The sequence below is a fragment of the Cynocephalus volans genome, chromosome 1 (genome assembly GCF_027409185.1).
Source record: "Cynocephalus volans isolate mCynVol1 chromosome 1, mCynVol1.pri, whole genome shotgun sequence".
Classification (NCBI taxonomy): Eukaryota; Metazoa; Chordata; class Mammalia; order Dermoptera; family Cynocephalidae; genus Cynocephalus; species Cynocephalus volans.
The window spans coordinates 104,728,270-104,755,158 of NC_084460.1; the positions used below are offsets into that span (position 1 = coordinate 104,728,270).

Genomic DNA, 26,889 nt, shown 5'->3' on the forward strand with positions numbered 1-26,889 from the left:
TATCCAGTGAGGACAGAGGGAAGTACCTTGTGCGACGCATTTGGGGTTCTCATCCTGGCACCGGCACTTAAAAGCGCCTCAGTAAATATGCAAATGAGTTTTTATTGACCCTAGACTACAGCTCGGACTATTTCGACACCACGTAAATTTTCAAAAGCAAGCTCCTCACACACACCACTTCCTCGAAACCCTGGTCAGCCCTCACCCCAAGAAATGCATAGCCTTTTCATTTAGGCTTCCGTAGTATCGCTGGGTTTCGCGAGACTCGGGCCGATCGCCACCTCGCCGCCGCTGGGGGCGGTGCGCAAACACTTCCGGGAGGAGACCACGTAAGTCACTGTGCTGTGTGGTTCCGGCGGCTTCCAACCTGCTTCCTCAGCCTTCCGGACCTCCGGGCTCGAGTAGTGGGCACGGAACAGGGGGCTAGCAGCACACTGGCCATAAGGCCCAGCAGTCTCTGGCCATGGACCGGGACCTTTTGCGGCAGTCGCTGAATTGCCACGGGCCGTCTTTGCTCTCCCTGCTCCGGAGCGAACAGCAGGACAACCCGCACTTCCGGAGCCTGCTGGGGTCGGTGGCCGAGCCTGCCCGGGGCCCTTTGCCCCAGCAGCAGTTACAGGGCAGGTAAAGAGACTGCTGCGCTGCTTCGAGACTGGGGAGGGAACGCATCTCGAGGTTCCACTACCGCAGCCTAGCGGCTGCGTCCAGGAACAACGGAGCCGCGGCCGTGAGCATGTGAGGACTGTCGCGCTGGGGCGGAGAGTTTGAGTGGAGGAGGGTCTGCGGGGAGGGTCTGCGCTCCTGGTGGTGTGCAGTGCGGGCAGTGGGCGAACTTTTCCTCTGGCACTGCCTAGCAGAGGCATGGACTCTAACTAAAAGCCCTGGGGCTTTCGTATCTGGCGTTGGAGGCATCACTTTTTAAGTTTAATCGCCCTCCATCTCCGGGTTGGCAAATGAGGGAATGCCTGGTTGAAACTTTTTCTCGGAGGAGTTTAGGGTGAAGCTGATTGGGCGATGAAAGCCATAAGCAGAAGCTTGCTCGTAAAAGGTTTTGTAGATAAACCAATTTTTATCAATTTTGTTTCTTTTTAAGAAAAGAAAGGAGAGTTGACAACATGGAAATACAAAACTTTATCTCCAAAAAAGCAGATCTTCTTTTTGCGCTTTCCTGGAAATCAGATGCACCCGCACCTTTTGGAGTTAATGAAGACAATGAAGGTGAATTTAGTCTTAAAATCTTTTTTAAAAAATTTTTTTATTTATTGGTGACTGGCTTGTACGAGGATCCGAACCCTTGACCTTGGTGTTGTAACACTCCTTTCTAGCCAACCGAGCTAACCTGCCAGAACATTCGTCTTAAAATCTTTTTAAGATTGCTGATTAACGTATTCAGATGAAACGAACTCAAAACAATTGTTAGCGATTCTGTTATTTTTTTTATTTTTTTATTTTTTTCCAGATCATTATGCAGTTATGCCACCTTTAGAACAATTCATGGAAATACCTAGTATGGACCGGAGAGAGCTGTTTTTCAGAGATATTGAGCGTGGTGATATAGTGATTGGAAGAATTAGTTCCATTAGGGAATTTGGTTTTTTCATGGTCTTGATCTGCTTAGGAAGTGGCATCATGAGAGATATATCCCACTTAGAAATCACAGTAAGTTACTTTTCAGTTTGGATTGCTTCTGTTTCTGATACAGTCATCTCAATATAAGAATTATGTCTTTGCATCCAGTTACACTTAAAGTATACTTAAGTATACTTGCTGAAATAAATAAGTATTAATTGAAAAAAAGCAAAGTAGCTTTTCTTTTAAAAAAATTTTTAAAGAGTAACTTTACACCATTTCTTCCTCTATTTCTGGCTTTGGGTTTTTTTTTTTTAACTCTAGTAGGGACTGCCCTTTTTTAAATGCTCAAAAAGGTATCCATAGACATGGTGAGGTTGATTAGTAGTCTGCACTTACTTCTTCTAATTGAACATACATATTCTGGGTTTTTTGTTGCTTTTTTGTTGTTTTTGTTTTGTTTTGTTGGGTAGCTAGAGAGTACAAGGATCTGAATCCTTGACCTTGGTGTTACAAGGCCGCCAAAGGAGCTAACCCGGCCAGCACATATTCTTAATTATTCTTAGTATTTGACATTAGATATGTGCATGTGGATAATTCAGAGAAAAATTCCTGATATTTATATATTTACAATAATTATATGTATGTGATTTGTACATTATAAGATATTTTACCCAAAATGAGTAGTCCTAAATTTGAGATAATGTGTTGCTTTAAAAGATTTGAAATTTCCTGCCTATCCAGGCAGTTGAAAAGGAGGAAAAGCAGAAGATATTAGAATAGATAAAGACATAAAAACTTTGGGATAATCACATTTTATTTTCATTGGAATCCCTATACTTTCTGAACAAATTTTAGTGGTTTTTTGTGACAAATGCAAAATATCTTCTTGTTTCATAATCCATATTTTATTCGGTTCCTAAAGCTAATAGAAAGTTTCATGAGATTTTAGTTTTTGAATTGAACCAGAAAATATGTTTTGCTATTGTTTGGACACAAATTACTTGTAACTTAAATACTTATTTTAAACTTTATGGTGGTGGTGGTTTTTTAATGTTCATGTCAACTATTTGCTGTTCATACTGAAAAGCTAAAAGAAGACACTGTTCTCACCAAAAAATGAATATTTGGTGTTTTAAAATGCTCTCTCTCTCGAGGCCACGGGTTCGGATCCTATATAGGGATGGCCGGTGCGCTCAATGGCTGAGCGTGGGGCAGACCACACTGTGCCGAGGGTTGTGATACCCTTACCGGTACAAAAAAAAAAAAAAAAAATGCTCTCTCTCATTGCAGGCTCTTTGTCCACTAAGAGATGTGCCTTCTCACAGTAACCACGGGGATCCTTTATCATATTACCAAACTGGTGACATCATTCGAGGTGATCAGTTTCATCATACTAATAAAAAATAACAGTTGTTGAATTATTGTTTTTATAAAATTTAGTCTATAAGAGTAGTGTTTGGGAAGTTTTATATTTTTTATGTTAGTTTATATTTTCTTATTAATCAGCTTAGTTCTTTTTCTTTTTTTTTTAAAGCTGGAATCAAGGATATTGACAGATACCATGAAAAGCTTGCAGTATCTCTGTATAGCACATCTCTTCCACCACACCTATCTGGTATTAAATTAGGTGTAATTAGCTCTGAAGAACTTCCTTTGTACTACAGGTAGTATTCATATTATTTCAACAACAGTTTGTTACAAATGTTTCTTGGATTAAAAAACAGCAAATTTTGTCAAGCTTCTGAAAACAGAGTGGAGTTTTAATTTCTATTACAAGATGTCTTCGTTTTATTTTTATAACCCTTAAATTACTTCAAACTTCGCAAAAGGAACCATATAATATTGCCACCCCTTCATGTACAAAAATGGTGTTAGCATTTAAATCTCATGTGATGATGTTTATTAGAAATGGGATGTGCTAATTATATTACTCTTACATTTTTGTATATGTGTGTGTTTTTCTTTTTTTAAGGAGGAGTGTTGAACTCAATAGCAATTCTTTGGAGTCCTATGAAAATATCATGCAGAGTTCCTTGGGATTTGTTAATCCAGGAGTAGTTGAATTCCTTTTAGAAAAACTAGGAATAGATGAATCTAATCCACCATCTTTAATGAGAGGCCTACAAAGGTATAGTAAATCAGTATTATTCTCTTAGATGGTAAAGGAATGGTGCTAAGCCCAGAAGCTGCATAGCTGAAGGACATAATTGACCATCTTAGGCCTAGTGGCAGGAATATCCCAATGGTTGAATGAACCAGGTGATCCCATCTCCTAGACTGTACTCTCTTCTCAGTGTTCTCAGTGATTAGATGTGTACTATGTGACCAAGTATAGAGAATGCAGAAACTTTTTTTATAAGAATTTTGTATATATGCTAAAGGAAAATACTGTTTAACAATAATTATTTTTGACAGTTCAAGGATTTTGCTATGTAAATGGAATACTGATTTCTTGGGATTCACTCTTTCAGTGTTGTGTTCCTGTCAGGCAGAGTGAAGTATAATTATTTAACAAGTATTTACAGTTTGACTTTTCTTTAATAGCAAAAATTTCTCTGAAGATGATTTTGCTTCTGCTTTAAGGAAGAAACAATCTGCATCTTGGGCTTTAAAATGGTATGAAAACTGTCTTTCAACAATTGTATTATCTAGTCTAAAAAGTTAGAGTAAGGCAAGCATTCGTATATCATTAAGACCAAAATTTGTTTATAAGTAATTTTAAAAGATGCCTTTCTGACATTAGTTTTTTTAAAATAAGTGTAAGTGGTCTTATGTTGTACACTTAACAGACTTAAGTGTGTTTCAAAAGGAATTGGTACCGATATCTGAGTTTTATAAATATTTATTATGAAAATATCCAAAGGCAGAATGCTTCTTAGGTATGAGAGATTTTGAAAGCCAAATATTTGTCAAATTTGATTACATTTACTTTTAAAATTAATTTACACTAACATTTTATTTAGATATTTTGTGGAATGTTTGTGGTGCTTTATAAATGTCTCTTTTAGTGTCAAGATTGGAGTTGATTACTTTAAGGTTGGACGCCATGTGGATGCTATGAATGAATACAATAAAGCTCTGGAAATAGACAAACAAAATGTGGAAGCTTTGGTAGCTCGTGGAGCACTGTAAGTGATTTGTGGATTTCAAGGAATGTTTACAAGGTAAATGTGAACAAGATTTATGAATAGCTCACAAGATAAATTCTTCTAATTTTGTTTCATGTTCCCAGATATGCAACAAAAGGAAGTCTGAACAAAGCAATAGAAGATTTTGAGCTTGCATTAGAAAACTGTCCAACTCACAGGAATGCAAGAAAATACCTCTGCCAGACACTTGTAGAAAGAGGAGGACAGTAAGTGTCGGATTTTGATAGTTGACCAACTACTATAAAATCTTGAACTTAACATTAAGAAAATACAAATGTACTTCAAAATGTTTGTGGAAAGATTTGTATTATCTTTTAATTTTATTTTTCCACAGACTTTTTGAAGTACCCTTGTAGCATCTTTAACTCACTTAGTTTGAAACACTCTTCACTGCAGTTTTGGTTGAACATATTTTTAAATTTGGTCCTCTTTTTTAAATCTTCTAGTCCCTTTTTCATTCCTTGTTACTCCAATCTTTGTGATTGGATATATTTTAGTGTCTCAAGATCATTGTTCTGAATATGTTTTCATTACATAGAAATATAAATGGAAAAGTACAAGAGATTAGGTATTTTTTTCCTGGACATACATTAGATTTTGTTTTAATAATGAGGAATTTAATATCAAATTCATTTTATTATCCTTCACACATATTACATTAGTAATATGAATTGAGTGTTCTGTAGTTAATTGAGAATAAAATTTTGCTCTTATATTCAGCTATTGCTCCACTTTGTCCAGTAAAATCCACAAATTCAAATTAAATGGAAGAGCAAATTTTTAAGTAACAAACCTAACCTATGTGTTACTATCCTGAGATGCTGGCATACTTCCTGGCATAGTAGCTGTATCAAATATTTGGTGATTTGATACTAATTTATAAAGTATTTGAAGAAATACAGTACTTTAAATATAATTTGGTAACATCCTGTCTTAATAATTAAAAGCCAGTTTCTCATTAATAGTACCTTTTTGCTGTTAATTTTTTAAGTATATTTGTCTCTTTTCTGTTTCATGAATTTGTGTAACTATTCCTGTTTGGATGCCCATTCCAGTTTGAATGATTATAAACTCCAAGTTAGTGAGCTTTTGTAGTATTTGTTTATAACTCATATGAAGTTCTAATTAGTGATTGGAGTAGCTTTTTACTTTCTCACTAAGTAGATAGTGGTACCTACTTAGATGTGCTTGTCTTTATTATCCATGTATTAGTGTCTTTTAGCTGAGTGAATGGCAACACCATCCAGTTATTCAAACCAGAAATATTGTTCATCTTGATTCATCTCTTACTCCTGTGTCCACTCTGCTGATAAAAAAGTGATGCCATTGTGTTTGTTTTACAGTACTTTTTCCTTCTAAGAACCAAAAGTATTTTGCAAAATCCTTTTACTGCTCTATATCCAAACTTTCTAATTCTTATTTTTTACAGCAGACTTGTGAGCTTCATCTAATGATTACCCTATCTACAGGCTGGTTGTGATATACTTGCGTGTGTTGGTATTACCAAAGAACTTTAACAATGAATTTTCTAAGAAAAATTTTTTGTAGAAAGGAAAATTTTTCATAAACTATTAGGAAAAGCTATCATATGTAATTCTGTGCTGAAGCTCAAGATAATACTAAATTTGTGGACTCATGTGTTTTCATGTATTACCATAAAAATGTGCCAATACTGGATGTATAGTATGACTTTAGTTACTACTAATATATCTCTGCTTGTTTTATGTGGTCTCTTTACCAAATAAATGGTTTAAAAAAGCACATGATTTAGGTATTTTTCATTTGGAAAATAACTTGCTAAATGTGACTTTTCCCTAATAAATTCTCTCATATAAATCTCTGACCTTTATGCATGTTTGGGTACTTTTGTTGTTTTTACAAAAAAGCTAAATCTTTCTTTCAAATTTAGGTTAGAAGAAGAAGACAAGTTTTTAAATGCTGAGAGTTATTATAAGAAAGCTTTGGCTTTGGATGAAACTTTTAAAGATGCAGAGGATGCTTTGCAGAAACTTCATAAATATATGCAGGTGATTCTTTATTTCCTCTTAGAAATTCAGTGATATTTAAAATGAATACCAACTAAATTTTCTCCTAGGGAAAACTATTCTAAATTACTTAAGTGGGGCATTATGAACAATTTCTTTTTAGATATAGCTTTTCCTAATTGGGTTTGACACTGTTTCATACTACCTATTCTTTCCTATTTGTTTGTACTCAAAAGTGAAAATAGCCCTATGAGAAAATTCTCTTGTTTAAATTTAGTATTTGGTTTTAAGAACTGTCCTTAGTAGTGAGCTTATCTGGTGGTTGTAAAACTATCAGTGTTGTTACTATAACTGAGCTAATTTAAATACCTTTTTTAGACATATTTTAAACTGTCTTTTCCTGTAATACTGATGATGATGTTTTCTCATGCATTTTCTTCTGAATTGGACCATTGCTGCTGTGTCTGTGACATCTGGTGCTGCTCATCCCCATCCACAAACTGGAAAATGATTTCTTATGTAATCATGCATCCAACTGGGCTGTGCTATTTTTAAAATGGTTTGTATTTGAACATGGTGATTTCCCCTCAATTCACCTTAATGGAATGTCTTTATTTGAATTTTATTTATAAAATTTGTGTCCTGCTTAAATTTTTCAATTTTTTAAAATAATTTTTTTATATATTTTATTTTTTACCTTTCTTGCACTCTGGGTCATGGGTACCACTGCAATGGCTTCCCCTTTTTTCATGGGATACCAACTGCAATATGGTCCTCAATACTGTTCTGGCCATTCCAATGATTAATGCCAAACATCTGTATGATTAATTTTTTAATGTTAAAAAAATACTTGTTTAATGGTGGCTATCTGGTGATTTGGTTATACTGAATTGGGTTTCTGGTTGGGGGTGGTCTTTTGAATATTGGGTTTTATATATTCTGTTTTTAATGGGTTTTATATATTCTGCTCTTTTTAATGTGTGGTTTTTTCCGATATCTGGGTTCTAAAAGAAATCTTTGGAATTAAGAGAAAAACAAGCTGAAAAAGAAGAAAAGCAGAAAACAAAGAAAATAGAAACAAGTGCAGAAAAATTGCGTAAGCTCTTAAAAGAGGAGAAAAGGTAAACTATAATATTCGGTACTTCTTAACTTAGGGCAACTATTGAGTTGAACCAAAAGGGCCATATGGAGATAAAGTAAGTAAAAAATAAAAATTTCAAGTGATAATCAATGACTCTTAAGAATTCTTAGCAAGTATGTGTTCCACACATTTTTCTATAAAAAGAGATTAAGCAAAGTGGAATCTAAGGCTAGGATTCTGAAAAAAGAAAAAAAAAATTAACCTTAGAACTAAAATATAGAGTAAATTATTTTAATTACCTGTATTTTACAGAGAAATGTTTTAGAACTAGAACAGTGGTTCAAAACTAGGGGTGGTTTTATTTCCCCAGGAAACATTTGGCAATGTCTAGAGATATTTTTGGTTGTCATAACTGGTGTGGTCTACTGGCATCTTGTTGAGTAGAGGTCAAGGATGCTGTTAAACATACTACATTGCACAGGACAGCTCCCACCCTTATCCCCAACAAAGATTTGGCCCAGTGTCCATAGTGCTGAGGTAGAGAAACCGTGAACTAAAAGTAGCCAGATATAAAACTTCAGTTCTCTCCTTTATGTGTTTAGGTAGTCTTAAGTTTTTGAGGTAGTGTTGGAAATGTCACTGTGTCCTTTAGAAATGATGGATTTGCTTAGAGTGACACCTGTCTCCACAAGTATTTTTTCCCAAAAGTTATGCTTGATGGTAAAATTAGATATTGTAGTAACTGAGATTATTATTATGAGGGTACTTCAAAAAGTTTGTGAAAAATTGAATAAAAAGATAATACAAATTTTTCCATGAACTTTTTGAAGTACCCTCATACGTCATTTATCTGAGCCACAGCTTTGATGAAATCTTTAAAGGAGACAAAATTGGACCAAAATCTTTATGGACAGTTTAGTAACATTTTGTACTTAACGTATCTGATGAGTTAACTACATTTTTTAGGCTAAAGAAGAAAAGAAGAAAATCAGCTTCTTCCTCTTCAAGTGTTTCTTCTGCTGATGAATCATTTTCTTCTTCTTCATCCTCTTCTTCTGGTCACAAAAGGCACAAGAAACATAAGAGGAACCGTTCAGAGTCTTCTCGCAGTTCCAAAAAGCATTCATCTAGGGCGTCCTCAAATCAGATAGACCAGAGTAGGAGAGATGAGTGCTACCCAGTTCCAACTAACACTTCAGCATCTTTTCTTAACCAAAAACAAGAAGTGGAAAAACTACTGGAAAAGCAGGATAGGTTACAGTATCAAAAGACACAGGTAAAAGAGAAAGATAGATGCCCTCTCTCTTCATCTTCAGTTGAAATAACGGATGATTTTGGAGGTAGGTCTGAAGATCCAAGAGATTTTTATAATAGCAATAAAACCCAGGCTGGTAGTAGCAAAACAGAAAAGCCATATAAATCAGAAAGACATTTTTCCAGTAGAAGAAATTCCTCAGATTCCTTCTGTAGGAATTCAGAGGACAAAATAAAAATTTATGGTTATAGGAGATTTGAAAAGGATACAGAGGAAAGAAAAGAGCACTATAGAAGGTGGGAGCCAGGTTCTGTGAGGTATTCCACTTCACCAGCAAGCTCAGACTACTCTTGGAAATCAATTGAAAAATACAAAAAATGTACTTACTCTGAATCACGTGATTTCAGTAGACATGAGCATGAGCAAAGATACCGATTAAACACAAATCGAGAATATGAAAGAGAGGACAATTATGGGGAGGATATCAAAAAAGAGGTTCCAGAAGAAGATGGACTAAATAGCAAAGAACAATCAGAAAGCAGAGTTAAAAAAAATTTACCTCAAAATTTACTCAATATATTTAATCAAATAGCTGAATTTGAGAAAGAAAAAGGAAGTAAGCCAAAAAAATAATATGCCAAGGAAATCAGCACCATTACACTAAACACTGTTAATAAAAGTTTTGAGGTGTTTCAGTCATAACAGTCCATCCAATACAGAAATCTCTGCTCCTAAAATTACTTGTAGAGATTATAGAAAGCAAATGCTTTTTAGCTTTTCTCAAATTTTGTTTGAATTGTAGGTCCTTTTGTCACAGCTTGACTTTTTTAGGCTTTTCATGTATATGTTTATGTACAGTATATTTTTTACTCTGACAATTTAATTTTTTCATCTAAAGATAACTCTCTGAAAGCATCATTTGTTTGTTGTATTATGGTGTATGAGAATTCCTGGGTCCACCTGATCCTGTTTGAGAGAAAATTAAATTTCTTCATTGAACATGGTTTCATCAAGAATTATTTCATCCTCTGTTGTTAAAAGTTCTCAGCTTTTGAAAGAGATTATTTGTTCAAATGTTTCTTGAGTACTATTTTATATCCATCATTTGTTTAAATATTAAATTTTTTGCACAGTTTTAAAATTGTAGACAGATGGTCTTAATTTGCCTCTGAAGCCTGATTTAATTAAAATGATTTGTGAACAGCATTGGCTTCTACCCAGCTTAATAAGTAATTTAGGAATAAACCATGAAAGTTGAATAGGAGGCCATTTTGCTTATTTCTCTATTATTTTTTTTATTGCTAGCATCATATCCATAAGAAACTTTTTAACTTTAAATACTGGCAAGATGCTTAGAGACTATATTCCAGGCAAGAGTAAATCAGAATAGAAAAGAATCCTTTTAGCAAAAACAGCAGTGGCAGAGAAGCATGCTATAAATCGTTTTTCTTAAGGGAAAGAAAATTAGGAGACTGCTAGTATTGCAGATGTTCAGTCAGGAAGGCACTAGGAGTGTTTCGAAATAGCCTGGGGCTGGGCTGCATTTGTACTTCCTTAACTCCTCCTTTCCCTGATGCTTCCCTGGTGCCTCCTTTCTCGGGGTCTCAGTAAATTACTAGAGCAATTACAGCCTGGTTTTACTCAGAATAAATTCCGCAGCGAGAGCTGAAGAAGGAAGAGACTTTGATTGTTAAGATCCTCCCAGGATTACTGAAAACAGGATAATATACTGTTTGGGGGATACAGATAGGAGTCACAGGTGTTGGGTTTATGACATTTTTAGAATCTTTCCAATTCAAGATTCTAGAAACTAGATGACAGTTGGCTTCTAATACTGTCACTCATGATGGGTATAGGTGTTTGGGTAAGTGGGTATCCATCTACAAAGGTCTAAGAGAAAAAATGATAAAGGAAAAAGAGACTTGTATTCCCTGTTCTGTCTTGCAGTTCTTGCCAACAGTAAAACACCAAAATGTTAAGTACTAGGTGTGTACTATTTGTGTCCTTCAAACTCCAGTGATGAGACCCCAGTGGAAAATCTGAAATTTGTTTTGCAGTGGAACAGGGAAAAGAAACCCTAGTCAAGAGCAACAGGCAACAGCAATAGAAATAGGCCAGTCACTGAAGCATTGGTCTTTGCACCAAGAAACTCATCTTTAAAAAGTCCTCCATTCTGTGTTTTAATGCTCCAGTATCCCCACATAATCATACACAGTAGTGCTCTTAAAGAGTGAAAACTACCTTTTGACATAGCCCTTGACCTTCTGGAAACTCTAGTACAGCTTACAGTTTTATGCACACCATTTTATTTGTTAGGACAGTACTTTACCCTGCATGCTGCCTGAATTTAGAAATTGTATCTTTCCCAGGGCCTCTTTCCTGGGATGTACTAAACTTAAGCAGAGTACACAAACCAGTTCCTAAGGATGTGTTCAGGAAGCCCATCACAGCAAAAATTATTGAGGATTTACATTGTTAAGTATCCCTAGTGACATCTTCAGTTTTTTCAACATCAGTATGTCTAGTTTATACATACCCAGGCAAGCTGTATCTTGGTTTCCATAAGTAAATGAAGCATGACTTTTGGAGGTTAAGAAAACTCTCTAGACTTGGAAACAGAGGTGTTGATCTCCTATCTTTGGGATATTACACTAAAGTTAGAACTGTTATTTAACAGTTAAATGCAGACTTGTATGCTGTCCTAAGAACCTAACCATTCCACAAAAACTGCTAGGCTCTGGGGCATAATTATTATTTATTTATTTATTTATTTATTTATTGCCTTTTTTTGTGACCGGTAAGGGGATCGCAACCCTTGGCTTGGTGTCGCCCGCACCACACTCAGCCAGTGAGCGCACCGGCCATCCCTATAAAGGATCCGAACCTGCTGAGGGAGCGTCACTGCGCTCCCAGCGCCGCACTCTCCCGAGGGTGCCACAGGGTCGGCCCCTGGGGCATAATTCAATGATAGGTAGAACTTATGGTGCAATTACTGTGTGTCAAGCCTTGTGCATTTTGTTTATATATTATCGTTACTCAATCTTGTGATGTAGATAACTGTTACTGTATATTACAAATGAAAAAAAGCATAGAGAGGTAATTGCCCAAGGTCATAGAACTGCTAAGACATACTCTTGCCTTGACAGAATATAGTGCTTAATATTTTCAGTCTCAAGTAATTTATAAACTAATATAGGACTGGAATAAGAACTGGTGAACAAAGTGACTTTAATTGGTTTTTTTAAGATGTAAAATAAATCTCATGCGTGAAGCAATGTTAGTCAAAAATTGTAGCATCGTTTTTTTACCCATCTTATTCATTGGACTTTGCTAGGACTTTTCCTGGCTATTTCTAAAACAAAAAATAATCAGGAGAAACAGTTACTACCACTACTGCTTTTCAGAAGAAACTGCAAATGACAGTTCTAAAACAATGGCAATTATAATAAGAACTTTTTCCCAAGGTTTGAAGGAGACGCTCATTTACATGCATGGATTCTAATATATTTATTTGAAATCCAGTTTTATAACAATATTCTACCCTCAATTCCAAAGTATTGGCCACATGTGGTAATAAACCTCCACTTATAATGGAATTCCTATTGCAAATCAAATTATATCTAGCTTTCTTCAGATTGTTTACTAAATTAAGAAAACTTCAAAAATATATTCTTATTCTTTACGCTTGGTTGGCTGTATCTTGAGAGCAGAATCTCTAATGTGTTTTGATTTCTTTCAAGGTCAGAGTGGGATAATTCTTAGAAATTTTTAGATTTTGCTCTACTTCTTAGACATTTAAGCTGCGTTTTTTATTGATACACAACATTTCACCTATTGCTTTCTTTGGGGTGATGTCATTTGTTAAAAATTATACTAAAAGAGAAGTTGCCTTTAACAGATTTTTATCCTCAAAAGTCTGGGAAATGTTTCTTTGAATAAAGAAAACCTACTTTTGGGATCTTCTGGAGTAAATAAGAATTTTCATACTGTTATTAGCTCTTAACAGTATGATGAATCTTAGAAATTTCTTCCTGAAAGATTCTGTTACATTACATGTGAGTGTAGTTTCATGAAACAACGAAGGAAACTAACACTGCAAACATCAAAATTACGGGGAAACACCATTTTCCCTATGCTTGTATAACATGTAGCCTTGTTAAGAATCTGCTATTGTTTTCCTTCTGTAAGAAGAAAGAAGTAGGAAAACTAAGAAAATTACTTTACTTTTGCATTTCCCACTGGATAAAACTTGTCTGGTCATTCATGTTTCTAATACTACTTCAGTAAGCCTCTCTATATGATCATTGTATGGCACCCAAACGCATAAAATGGGATTTACTAAAGTATGAGGTTTTTGTTTTTGTGTTTACAACTTGTTCAAAAGAGATTAAGATGCTTATTTGTTGCTCTTTTTGCTTTTACTATTATTACTAGAGCTACTACTAGCACTACTTGGCCTAGAAAAGGAGTCTGGGAAATTGAGCTCTAACACTTTAATCGAAGTCTGAGAAGCAGAAGTACTTGTGGTGCTCCTAGATGACCTGGAAGAAAAACCAGAATTATTGTAAATTTAATGCAGAATTTATATTTTAGTATAGACCCTGTCATTGGCAAGAGACGCCATAATTCCATAAGTAATTAAAGAGATCAAAAAGTAGGCATTACTAACTGTTAGTAATAAGTTTTAAAAGTATGGCCATTAGTAGATATAAAAAAACTAATTTAAAAAAGGAAAAGATGAACATAGAGTTCCAAACCAGTAGAAAAATAGCTTAATAAACATGTTCCTGTAGGAGAAAAATGTTTTCAATTATAATCAATTTCTAAAAGCTGGAATCATTAAGCATTAAAGTTTTGCAAGATAATTTCAGCTGGCAAGTGTAATTAAAATGATATTTTTTGTAACTTAAGGTGAAGAGGAAAGTGAGATGTGTATTGACAGGGATAAAGGGGTGGGGTCACTTGAAAAACAACTAGCCACAGGGCTGCCAGTTACTGAGTTGGTTAGAGTGTGGTGTTACAACACCAAGGTCAAGGGTTCAGATCCCCATACTGGCCAGCTGCCAGAAAAGAAAGCACAATTAGGCATCTAATTCTGAAATAGTAAGTTTTAAAATACATTTGTAAAGTAAAAATGGCTTTTAATATATAAAAAATGAAACACTCAGGACCTCCCTTTTTCTTTGTGAAATCTCTGCACGTACTAAGGAAAAGTAGTAAGTAGGTGCTGAATATAGAAGATTGGGAATTCAAAAATCAGGATCATCATATTATTTTGTCAGGAAAGCACAGAGTGTTGATTATCAAGCCTCCTTGATGACAATTCAGGATAATAATAAACGAAGGGAAAAATAGTTTCCTTTTTAGCAAAATAAAGCATCATAAATCAAATCCTGATTACATAAAATTTTACAATGTAGTTTGAATAATAAAAATACTCCATCTGTCTACACACCTAAGTTGCCCTTTTGTGATTTATAAATTTTCACCCAACTTGGGGCTCACCTCCGAATGCTAGATGTAACCCCCAAATTTTACACTGCTTTATTCTACTGAAAGAGCTGGTAATCACAAAGCACTTGTGCCATAATAGAAACGATGACACCAGCAGGAATCAGAAGGAAAGTCTTGCACTGATGGCTGTTTGTACATCTGATATATGTGATGCTGACAGGTAGCTGAGGATAAGGAGAGCTAGCCGTGCCAGCTAGCTAGTGGCCAGTCCAATAGCTGTGGGGATGTGAAAGTGGCTGGGTTCACTTAGGATAGCAGCTTTGAGAGTTAAGGAGATTATTTTGTTAACCTTGCACTTACCTTGCTGATAACAGTGAAGTCTGTGAAGGCGATCTAGAACTCCGACGACTGCCTTTAGTACCAGCTGTAGGTAGTTCTAACCCATTCTGGAGGAATATTCAATAACAATCATTAGTATTACTTGCATTTTAGAAAAAAAAAATTAGATTTCACTTATGAACGCCATAAATTTTTTTATTTTCATTAAGTGTTTAAGACATATACTTAATAGAAAGTACAGTATTACTTGTTGAAAGTATGTTTGAAGGATAATATGGATCTCAGCATTTTCTGTGACATCAACCAGCATTTCATCAATGATTTTGTGAAACTGTTTCACTTCACGAAGTTTGATGTCTTGTTCTTCTAGTGTTTCCTCTTCTGTGTCTTTCAAAAGACGGATTTCTTTTGTGACTTTTGCACACTGTTGGTAAATAATAGTCGATTATTAAATAAACATATTTTCTAGAACTTAATATTTTTTAATGGATGAAGGAGGATTTGGGTTTACCATTTGGTACTTAAAAAAAGGAAAAGATGACAGGTCAGTTTTTAAAAGGTATCAATACCTGTTTAGTTACTCTTTCTAATTTTGGCTTCTGCTCCTCCGTTTCTTTACTTAATTGAAATGAATAAGCCTGCTTCTCTGATAATTTTTCTTTGACATTATTTGCTAAATGTTCCATAACTTCTAAAGTATTTTCCATGCTCTGCAGAAAATAAAGTGTTAACATACTTTTTGGTTAGAATCAAAACCCAAAATGGCAAGTATTTTTATATACTTGCCATTTGTCAAAGCATTTATTTTTAATTCACTTATTTTTGTGTTTAATATACATTCATTGCATTGTCTAATAAGTATGAGGGTCTTTTGGATGAAGTTTTATATACAATTCCACTGGATAGTATTTTTGTGGTACTTGGGAAAAATAATGTAAACAATGGCTATTGAAATCGTGTAATTTTCAAAGATTCATAATTCATAGCATGTGTTTCCTTCAGCTTTATTAGTAAAAAACAATTTTTATATAGGACCTACTTACCAAGCACATTCTTTTGTCTTTCAGTGATTTGATTTAGTTACTACTTTCTACTACATTATTTTTACTTTTCAAACGTTTTTTAAGGAGAAGTCTTAACGTGATCATTAAGGAAATAAATAAGAGTTTATTAACTAAGGGTTAGTGGATAGATCATAATTAGCTAGCTATGATCTATCAGCTAACAACAAGTAATTGTCAGGGCCTAGCACTGGGATTTTAACTAATTTCCTTAATACTTTGATCACTTGTTTTTTTTCCTTTAAATGAAACTATTACCTCTTACTGTCTACTTCCCTAAAAGAAGCTCTAAGTAACTGTCTTCTTTGTGCAAGATTAGGAGAATAGTTGTAGTAATAATGATAATTAACTTTTTTTGAGGGTTTATTACTAAGGAGACTGTAGAATTTACCTGGATATCTTCTTGAAGTTCTCTGATTTGTCTTTGTTTATATCTGTATTTTTCATCAATAGCTCTTTTTTGTTCTTCTAGTTGAATTTTTAGCTCATACTCATCACCTATAATTTAGAGAATTTTTAGTTTAGATTTTCAACATACTACATAAAAAGCAATCTTAAATTACTACATATATTAAACTTCTATCATGTTTTGTTATGAAAGTTTAAATTATTCATATCTACTTGTGCAAAAATAGTATCGGCATTTCTTGTTAACATAGTCAGCATTAAGCTGCAATTTTCAGAATTGAAATTAATTCCCTAGAGAAATGATATGCCATAGAACAGTAAAACTAATAATGTAAATAACATCTTAGCAGACCACTTACAAGAAGGGATGGAATGTGATTAGTTTTTCTGACCCAATCAAATATGGTGCATTTTTGTTTTCCATTTCTCAGAGAGTTCCTCTTTTTAAATTAAATAACTATACAGCTTTCATTGTATATATTTATAAAAAACATTTAATAATTCCTACATACTAGATGGAGTCACTTTTTTAAAAGATTGTTTGTAATTGTAGTTGCAGCTGTTCAGCACTTGCAAGGTATTTTCTAGAGCATAGATTTCTTTTTCAGCTTTGTTGATTTTAGCATCCAAACTGTCACCTTCCCTTTGAAGTTCTTCTTTTTCTTGAGCAGCCTATAAAGTACAGAACAGAACTATATCAAATAAAGGTATTATCATGGGGTGGGGGGAGTCTGTCTTTGGAGCAGAAAATAGTTAACTCACAATAATATCAGTTTACCTTGGGGCCTAAACATGGCACCAAGCATTTACTTCCTGCACTTGATTTAGAGTGGAAGACCAAATCCTCAGGCCTTCAAAATATGGCACAAAAGATGGAAAACTGTGATGGAAATGTGACTTACCAAAGCTTATATAAAACTCTCCAGCAAAAATGCCAAAAAAAGTTAATCGGGTATAACTTTTACTGGTTAACTACAGGGAGGTTTAAAACTAGGTATTTAATCAGAAGAATGTTTCTGGCCTAAAAGAGGTTCAGGAAAACATTCTCATTTCAAATCTTAGGAGTAAAAAAAGTGAACAAAGTATATCCAGGAAAATAATATTTTCATGTGTATATTTACCACAATTTTAAAAATATTTTTTTTTAAATATGAGAAAGATCATAGTGCTAGAAAAGATGAAGTCGATAAATTGCTAAAGACCAAAATTTCCTCCATGAATGGACATACTCAGTGACTTTTTACCAAGGTAACACTGTTACTGGGCTAAGCTCTCTAGAGTTACACCCAGAAAATTCCAAAGAACTCAAGTTAAGTTAACAGAGATGGCATGCATTTATATTAAAAAGTACCAGAAAACCCATTTTTAGTCAAAATCAACTAATAGTTGTACCTTTTAATTCATTTAATCACTAGATAGGAATTTTTAAACCAGAATGAGAAAGATAAGTTTTACTAGTAATGTTTAACATTTTCACTATTTGTCAATTTTAAAAAGTTATAACAAAAAACAGATTAAAAGCTATTAGATAAATTATATCTAATTCCTTTAAGTTGAGTCTAGAATGAACAAACATTTAAAATATAATAGTGTAATGGGAGAAAGAACTGGAATGAATCAAAACATTTTATCTGTGGATTGACTACCAGTGAGTTGAGTGACATTAAATAATTCACTTCCTTTCTCTGAGCTCGGTTTCTTCATTTTCCAAATGAAGGTGTTGAATTTGTTCATCCTATACAAATTCCCAGTCTAATTCCATGTATAGTTTGAAGTTCTAAAATTCTAATTCCATTTGCTTCTAAATCAGAGATGATAAAATGTATACCTTTTATTTTGAATTGGAAAAGCTGGTATTTGGAAGAAATTTTGATAATTTTCTGACCAGCATTTTAAAGCATTTTCAAGTAACTTAATTGGACAATTTTATTAAATTGTGGTCAGAACTGGACTGTCTCCTCATAAAGACTAAGAGTAAGTTGGAAATGAGATTTGAAAAATGCCAGTTCTTCACTGGTCACTGTTTTTCAGTCTGGCTCTTAAGAGTCAGATGCTATAATACTAGGATTAATAAAAGGAAGAACAAAACCATGTGCCCTATAGACCAAAGGCTACTGCAGAACCAAAAACGGGGAGCTATGGGTTAAACTGAGTCCCTGAAAAAAAGATGTTGAAGTCCCAATTCCCAGTACCTCAGAATGACTTTATTTGGAAATAGAGGTTTTGCAAATACAGTCAAGTTAAGATGAGGTCATTAGAGTGGGCCCTAATCCAATATGACTGGTGGTATGCTTATAAAAATGGGAAATTTGGACACAGACATGCACAGAGGGAAAACTATGTGAAGAGGCAAAGGAAGGACACCACATGAGGGGCAGATTTTGGAGAGATGCATCTCAAGCCAAGGAATGCCAAACACTGCCAGCAAACCACCAGAAGCTAGAAAAGAGGTATAGAACAGATTCTCTCTCAGCCCTCAGAGGGAACCAAACCTGCCAACATCTTCATCTTGGACTGCTAGACTCCAAAAGTATGACAGTAAATTTCTGTTATTTAAACCATATAGTTGTGGTACAGGTTGAACATCCCTACTCTGAAAAGCTTCAAAACCTGAAATGCTTTGAGCATTGATGTTACGCTCAAAGGAAATGCTCATTGGAGCATTTCAGATTTTGGATTAGGGATGTTCAACCAGTATGTATTCTGCAAATATTCTAAAATCTGAAAAACCCCAAAATCCAAAACACTTCTGGTCCCAAACATTTCAGATAACGGATACTTTGTTACAGCAGCCCTAAGAAACTACCACCACTGTAAACAGAAGGAATACTCTTTCCTCACATAAAACTTGTCTGCTTTCCTAAGAAGTAGGTTAATCAGCACCATCACAGCAATAACAATAATGATAGCTGACATTTACTGAGGGCTCATTTTGTGGTGGCACTGTTCTAAGTAATTAACATATTTTCTCATTTACTTCTCTCAACAAAAGACAGTACTAGCATCCTCATTTTGCAGGTCAGGAAACTTGATGCCCCACTTGGTTAAATAACTTATTCAAGGTTACCTACCTAGTCAGTGGTAAAACCATGATAAAAGTGGAAAAAGGCACTTTTTAACACCAGTACTTTTAAGTAACACATCACAGCCCTTCATGGTAGAGAAACTTAGTTGAAATTGCAGTATCTACCTGCTTCCCAACACCTAACAAACTAGAGCCTACCCTTCACCCTTTGGGAACATTTAAAACCGGGAAGGAGGAAAGTCCCATTGTATTGGTCAGAAGCCTGAGATATAGACTAACAAGTTACAAGAAAGCTTTGTGAGCTGGGACTGATTTCTTATAGGTTAGAATGTCCAGAAGCAAAATGGTAGGCATTCAACTTAGTGTATGTGTTAGCGGCAGAGTTGAAGAAGGGCTACAGGAGAAAACTTAGGAGATTAAGTAGATAGAAGTTAGGGAAAGAGCATCCACAAGGGCCATCCTCTGAAGACGTGAACTGGGAGATCTTCCCACCCCTATCCATGTATAGTACAGGGAAAAGAGTGTTTTGAGTAATTTCCCAGACCTTTCTGTAAAGAAAATCATACTTATTTGGGGTATTTTCTACATGGGAAAGATAAATAGAGCAGCACTCAGAAAGTGACCAATTCCTGATCACTTCTGAGTTTCCTCTTATGGGTTACTAGGGTAAAGATAACCATGAGATGACAGAATTCTCAGACATCAGAAAGAAAGTAGATGCACCTGATCTGTCTGTCTCCCATATAACATAAGGATAGGGAAGCAGCCCTCTTCCTCTCTAGATAGCTGCCATACCAGGCCTGCAATGGTAAACTGGAATTCAAGATTCAGAGGTGGTATAGCACCAGGGGATAACGTCCAGGATGTGGCATGGGAGTGGGTGGCTATAATGAATTAAAACTTTGAGCCTGAGGTTTTGAACAGGTTGTCACATGCATGTTGAAGGCACACAGAATGGTATTGTGTATCTTAATGAGGGGAAATGACATGACACAAATGATAGCAAAAAACAAGTCTCAAAGAATGGTCAAGTAGAATGAACCGAACTGAACGCAAAAGAGGGAGAGTTTTGAAGCAAGTTAGCAGTAGGTTTTGGGAAACAGAGCAACCAGAGGATTACTATGAAAGAGTTAACAGAGGAAGGATACTTCATACTCCAACTGTAAATCAATTAAGATTACCTTTATTACATAATAGGCCTGTGTTTTCTCCTCTTCTCCTTCAGGAGGTAGCATAACAACAGTGAGAATTTCATATCTATTCTTCAGCTTATCAATTTTACTTAGTCGCTCATGAAATTCAGCACTAATATGAAAAGAAAAAGGAAAGTTAAACACTCAAAAACAATATACCTTTTTTAAAGGACTATAACGTGTTCTTATTGAAGACATTTGGATTTGTGTTACTACTGAACTCAATCAATTTAAATGTATCCTCAATCAGTTTAAATGCATCTTGTGTCATCTTGGCAGAAGACACAAGATTCCTCCATCAGAGACAAAGGACTTTATTATTCATGGCACAGCAAACAGCTTGAGCTCCTCCTGTTTGCACTGGTCCCCTTTGCTACCCAAGTCCCATGGGGGCAAGGAGGGACTCAAGTGGATGCTACATGCACAGTAGGTTTGTGTCACAGCTGAGGAATCTCAAACTTAGGTAATCCAAATATTTGTAATGGAAAATAAGCAAACATGCCTAAATTTTGCTCCAGAGGAAGATACTACTTCTAGCTTCTGAGTCTGTTTTCTATTTGAACATCTTTTAAAAGATAGTCCAGAACAAAGCAGTCAAGTGCCTCTCCTTACAAGGCAAGCAGAAAATGAGAAACTCACGGAGAATTATCTCCCAACATTCAGATTCAGATTCTTAAATCTGTTGGTTTCTTTTTCCTTCTATTTCAGTAAATTTATATTTTATAATCTCTTTTTTTAATTTATTTTATAATAATACTTTTAATGCTAATATATGCATGGCAATATGGAAGGTGGTTCATTTGCCTGCTACAACCTCATGAGAGTAAGCCATCCATCCACGATGGAAAGAAATCTTCAACCTACCAGTTTTCCTATCCCTAAAGAGAACTGATGGTAAAATATATTTAGTGTTAGAAGTTATGTTTTTTATTTTACAAAACAGATGGTATAAGATTAATTTTAAAAATTGATACACACATGGAAAATGACTACAGAAGAGCCATTTTCCACTAAAGAAGTCAGGAGAAAATCGAAACTCAGTAATAAGAAATTTTAAAAAGCAAGAGTGATCTGTGAGGCTATTATCAATGCATAGTTAATAAAAGAATTATCTACAGAACATCTAGGCCACTCCCTTCAACCCCTCAAAATATATAAAGATGCTGGCAGGAATGATTTCTGCTCCAATAATACCCCCAAATTACCGGAGTTTCTAGCATCCACATTAGAGCTGGACAGAGAAGTAAAAAAGAAAATGAAGTAATTCCAGGCTTCCACAACAGTGGAAGTAAATAAAAAAGAAAAGAAATTCCAGCTAGGAATGAAATAAAGTCTTCATAATTCAAAATAAACACCTCCTAATGTTTTCTAACCATCAAAGTCCTAACCCAGCTAACAGCTATCTATTCTCCTTAAGGGACAAACTAGCCCAGAACTTACAATCAGCAATCCCATGGAGGGGAGAGATTTGTGGGAGAAAGGGATCTACTTAATTCCAGAGGAAACTCTTCTACTTAATTCCAGAGGAAACTCTTCTACTTAATTCCAGAGGAAACTCTTAGCAGCCACCTATGCCAATATCTATCAATTATTAATTAAGAATTTACTAACAAATATTAACAGAAATCCAGGGACCATCAGACATTTATGGAAAGCTAACACTTAAAATAAAAAGAACAAAATGAAGAAAGAAAGAACAGACCTTAGGAGAAACAGAGATAGTGCGCAGAATAGAAGAGAACTTTCCAAGTATTCTAATTAGTATCCTCTAAAAGATGAGAGGATATTAACTCCAAAAATACCCATTAAAACGAGAGACTGCTGTGAAAAGAAATGGCCAATTAAAGAACCGATGTTGCAAATAAGTGCTTTTCAATGTGATAGCATGAAGAATAAAGATTCGATTAGTAATATGGAGAGATGGGAGGGGAGGTTAGGCAGACGGGAAGAGAACAAGGAGAGAGAGAATGAGGATGACAGGGACAGTAGAACAAAAGGAGCAGAAAATGGAAAATGAGAGAAATGTGAAGAAATCTGGAGGACAGATCTAGGAGGGCCAACATCCACTAAAAATGAGGAACAAATGGGGAGCACAGAGAGTGTGGCAGTGAGAAAAAAAATTGAGAAGTAATAGAAAAATATTCTCCTACCTGAAAAAAGATTTAAGCGAAATAACTGAAAGGGCTCACAAAGGGTCAAGTAAGAAAAATTTAAAAACCACAAAACACCCAGACACACACAGGGAAATTATGAAACACCGAGGATAAACAGATTGTTGCAAAGCTTCCCTACAAAGTCAGGTGAATTAGCATGGAATCAGACCTCTCACAAACAACACTATATTCTAAAAGAACATGAAACAATGGTTTACAATGTTCTACTGTAATTCATACATAGGGGAGAATAAATATATTTTAAACATGCATGGACTGAAAAATTTCAGAAAACACCAATTCTGAGAAAAAAATTCAAAATCATATTCAAAAGAAATTAAGTGGGAATCCAAAAAAATAGGATGACGAGTATACAAAAGAATATTTAAAAAGAAGTAAAACATATAGGTAGGTTGAAATTATTGCTGACAATTGGCTATGCAGCTTAGTGCAAGTTATAAGGAGTTCTTTAAAAAGTAGAGACATAATATTAAAAACAACAACAACATGAAACTATAATCAGTGATTTCAATATTACATGAAAGATGGGAAGAGGAAAAGTAGAAGTAGAAAGTCCTCAAAGTCTTATCTTTTTTAGGAAGGGGAAATTAATAGAAATTAATTAATCTTCAATATTCATAGAGAAATTGAAAGAATACAGTTTCTTTTAATTTAAAGATAACCAACAAAATAATTAAAATTATAATATATACCTTTCAAACAATTAAAGAGGACAAAAGGGAAAACAAAATTCAGTAAAACCAATAAAAGGCAGGAAAGACAGAAAGAGTGAATACATGGCAATATCTTAATGTTTCTTGCAAAGTTAAATATATACCTATCATGTGATCCAGGAATTCTACTCCTAGGTATTTACCAAGAGAAAAGGAAGCATATGTCAGCAAACCATCCTGCCTGCCACCTGTTTTTGTACAGCCCACAAGCAAAGAATGGCTTTTATGTTTTTAAATGGTTATAAAAAATATATATTTCATGAAAAATGAAAATTATATAAAATTCAAATTTGGTATCCATAAAGTTTTACTGGAACACAACCATGCTCTTTACTGACATATTGTCTATGGCTGTTTCACTCTACAGTGGCAGAGCTGAGTTACTGAAACAACCATATGGCCTAAAAGAACTATAATATTTACTATCTAGCCCTTACAGGAAAAGTGTGCCAATCCCTGATAAAAAGGAAATCATTACTGATGTACCCAAGATGGATGAATCTCAAAATAATTATGCTGAATGAAAGAAGCCAGAAAAAAAAAAAATAAAAGAGTACCTACCATTAGATTCCATTTATACAAAACTCTTAAAAATGCAACCTAAACTATATGGATAAAAAGCAGATCAGTAGTTGTCTGGAGACGGAAACATGGAGAGGGACTAGAGGGTAGTCCCTCTAGTCTAGAGACTAGAGGGACTTGATGGTTTCTCAAGGATGTACATGTATCAAAACATCAAATTGTATATTTCAAACAGTGCAATTTGTTTAATCTCAATTATAGCTTGATAAAGTTGTTTTTTTAAGAATAAAGCTTCAATTAAAACTATGAAAGACAGGAAAGGCAAAAAAGATACATAATAAGGCAATATCAAATTTTGTGGGATGCAGCTAAAATAATACTTAAACGGTTTTTTGTTTTAGCCTTCAAAGCTGAAAATTAATAAGCTAAGCATCTATTCTCAAGAATTTAGGAAAAAGAACATTAAAAAAACACAAAAAAGAAGTAAAAGATACTAAATGTGAAATCAAAAACTAATAAAAGACTGATAACACCAAGGTCCAGGGTTCAATCCCTGTACTGGCCAGCTGCCAAAAACAAAAACAAAAAACCTAATGAAATAATAAACAAATGCACAATAGAAAAGATCTATAAGAGTTAATTCTTTTCAAAAACTGATCAAGCTGATTAATTTATGGTAAGATTTATCTCACCCCCCCAAAAAAAGAGGGTGCAAATAACTAATTAACAGTAAGGGGTCATCTCTACAAATGCTACAGCTAATAAGTTAGAAAATAATATTATAAACAACTTTATGACAATAACTTTGAAAATTTGGATTAAATGGAAAATTTTTCCTAGGGAAATATTAATTTACCAAAACTGAGTCAAAAAGAAATACAACATTTGCATTGTCCTTTAACCAATGAATAAATTGAACCAATAGTTAAAAATCTTCCTCCATAGTAAACTCCAGGCCCATAATGACTTTACCAATGAGGTCTTTGAAAATTTAAGAAAAATATAATTTTACTCTTTTACCAACTTATCCAGAGCATAGAAAAACAAGAAACACACAAATCATTTTATGAAGATAGTCATAATCTTAATAACCTGATAACCTATCAAGGACACTAGAACAAGTAGAATTTGTGGGTAATTTGTACACATAAACAGAGAGGCAAAAATTGTATAAAAATATTACCAAACACAAACCAGATATAAACAAAAGATAATATGTGACAGACAAGTTGGGTTTATTCCATGAATGTAAGGTTGGTTTAGCTTTGAAAAGTGGATCGATATATTTAATTACATTAACAGATTGAAAGAATGACATCACGTCAATGAATGCAGAAAAAGCATATTATAAAATATATGCATCCATTCCAGATTAAATTAAAACAACCTCTTAGCAAAGAACTAAAATAGATATGAGCTCCCTTAATATAGTAAAGGATATCTCAAAAAAAACAAAACAACAAAACAAAACAAACAAAAAAACCTACAGTAAACCTTATACTTAATGATAAAATAATGAAAGCTTTCCCTTTGATATCAGGCACAAGACTAGGGTACCTGTTATCACCACTGCTGTTCAGTATTGAATGGAGGTCCTAGCGAGTATAATAAAGAAAGAACAAAAAAGTTATAAAGACTGGGAAGAAAAAACCAAAACTATTATTATTTGAATATGATATGAATGAAATATCTAGAAAATTATAATCTACAGATCAATTCTTAGAGTTTAAGCAAGGTTGCAGAATATGTAATATGTGGAAATTAACTATTTCTATATACCAGCAACAAACCAAAATTGAAATGTTTTAAAAGGAGATAACATTGACGGTAACATAAAAAAAAATAACATGTAGCCAGGAATAATCTTATAAAACATATTCAAAACCTCTATGGGAAAATTGCTTCAATAAATGCAGCTGCTGGGTAGCTATAAGGAAAACATGTTATTGAACCCTTACCACAAACCATACTCAAAAATCAATTCCAAGTGGATTAATGATCTTAATGTAAAAGAGAGAACCTAAAGGAAAGAGAGGAAAGAGCCTAGATTTATAGCTAGAATATGCCCTGTATCTTATATCAAAAGGCTTTTCAAATGAATAAGAAAAAAGATAGACATCCTGGGTGGTAAAGGGAGCAGCCAGTTCTCCTTACATTTTTTTTCCAAAATTTTTTAGCCTTGTTTTAAAACTTTAGTGATTACCTTATGTTTTGCCGTTCTTGGTCAACATATCTTATTTGTGATGCAAGCATTGTTTTATGAACCTTAATTTCTTCAGTTCGCTCTTCCATAGCTGTGTATATCTGCTGTTTTCTTTTTTCCAGGGAAAGAACTTCTTCTGCCTTATTGTGAAGCATTTCTCGAGTACGCTTAACTTGAAGTTTTAAAAGATTGTCCTCTATCATCAAATCCTATCAACATAATGAAATTGTCAAATAGTGAAATAATGATTTTTATACAAAAACCAAAATATTTTTTTCTTGCTGTAGAAGTCAGACTTCAAAATACACCTTTTTCTAATTTGATCATTGACTAAAATATTAAACAGGATTAAATTTAGATTGCTCAGTCATGACTCTTTTCTTTTCTTAAAAGGGTTTATGCTTATTCCAAATAATTTTTTTATAACTCAGTTTTAAACTCAAGCTTTACTAAAAAACAAAAGGACAAAGTTATTCCTAAAAATTGAAACTTACAATATCTAGAAAACATATAAAGTCCTATGAATGAACATCTTTATATTCTAAGTCTCACAAAATAATGTCAAAATAAATTTTTATTTTAAAACAATTCGGTCATGAGTAGAGAACTGGCATAGGAGTATACAAATAGATCACCTGTCAGAACAAAAAGCCCAGAAACAAACACTCCAGAATATAAGATTTCACTACTTTATAAACAGCTTTTCAGGTGGAGAAAAGATTAGATCTCTACATCTCACATGTACCCAAAATACA

At 34.2% G+C, this 26,889-nt stretch overlaps 2 protein-coding genes across 4 annotated transcripts in view; one reads left to right on the top strand and one right to left on the bottom strand.

The window, feature by feature from the left end:
* The first annotated feature begins 328 nt into the window (after positions 1-328).
* Positions 329-26,329, top strand: TTC14 (tetratricopeptide repeat domain 14). Of its 3 annotated transcripts, XM_063096276.1 has the most exons (13): positions 329-624; positions 1,094-1,218; positions 1,460-1,659; positions 2,863-2,947; positions 3,107-3,236; positions 3,545-3,700; positions 4,117-4,188; positions 4,581-4,700; positions 4,805-4,927; positions 6,631-6,748; positions 7,718-7,827; positions 8,754-9,127; positions 26,257-26,329. In XM_063096276.1, the coding sequence occupies exons 1-13, from the start codon at positions 464-466 to the stop codon at positions 26,304-26,306; spliced, it is 1,824 nt and encodes a 607-aa protein (XP_062952346.1). In that variant the 5' UTR covers positions 329-463; the 3' UTR covers positions 26,307-26,329. The 3 variants fall into 3 exon arrangements, with proteins under 3 accessions (XP_062952346.1, XP_062952334.1, XP_062952356.1); XM_063096264.1 differs by lacking the exon at positions 26,257-26,329 and having other exon boundaries at positions 8,754-9,853; XM_063096286.1 differs by lacking the exon at positions 26,257-26,329 and having other exon boundaries at positions 508-624; positions 1,099-1,218; positions 8,754-9,853.
* The window catches only part of CCDC39 (coiled-coil domain 39 molecular ruler complex subunit), a 37,346-nt gene continuing 23,895 nt past the window's right edge, over positions 13,439-26,889 (bottom strand). The window contains exons 13-20 of the mRNA XM_063096248.1: positions 26,135-26,343; positions 20,511-20,634; positions 16,817-16,976; positions 16,288-16,394; positions 15,405-15,545; positions 15,083-15,259; positions 14,857-14,942; positions 13,439-13,583 (exon numbers count right to left, since the gene is read on the bottom strand). Coding sequence (XP_062952318.1) covers positions 13,439-13,583; positions 14,857-14,942; positions 15,083-15,259; positions 15,405-15,545; positions 16,288-16,394; positions 16,817-16,976; positions 20,511-20,634; positions 26,135-26,343 — 1,149 coding nt within the window. The remainder of the gene's footprint in view (positions 13,584-14,856; positions 14,943-15,082; positions 15,260-15,404; positions 15,546-16,287; positions 16,395-16,816; positions 16,977-20,510; positions 20,635-26,134; positions 26,344-26,889) is intronic.

Coding starts and splice junctions, on each gene's coding strand:
- TTC14 (XM_063096264.1), top strand. CDS start 464: ATGGACCGGGACCTTTTGCGGCAGTCGCTGAATTGCCACGGGCCGTCT. Junction 625..1,093: donor CAGCAGCAGTTACAGGGCAG/GTAAAGAGACTG, acceptor TTTCTTTTTAAG/AAAAGAAAGGAGAGTTGACA. Junction 6,749..7,717: donor AACTTCATAAATATATGCAG/GTGATTCTTTAT, acceptor GGGTTCTAAAAG/AAATCTTTGGAATTAAGAGA.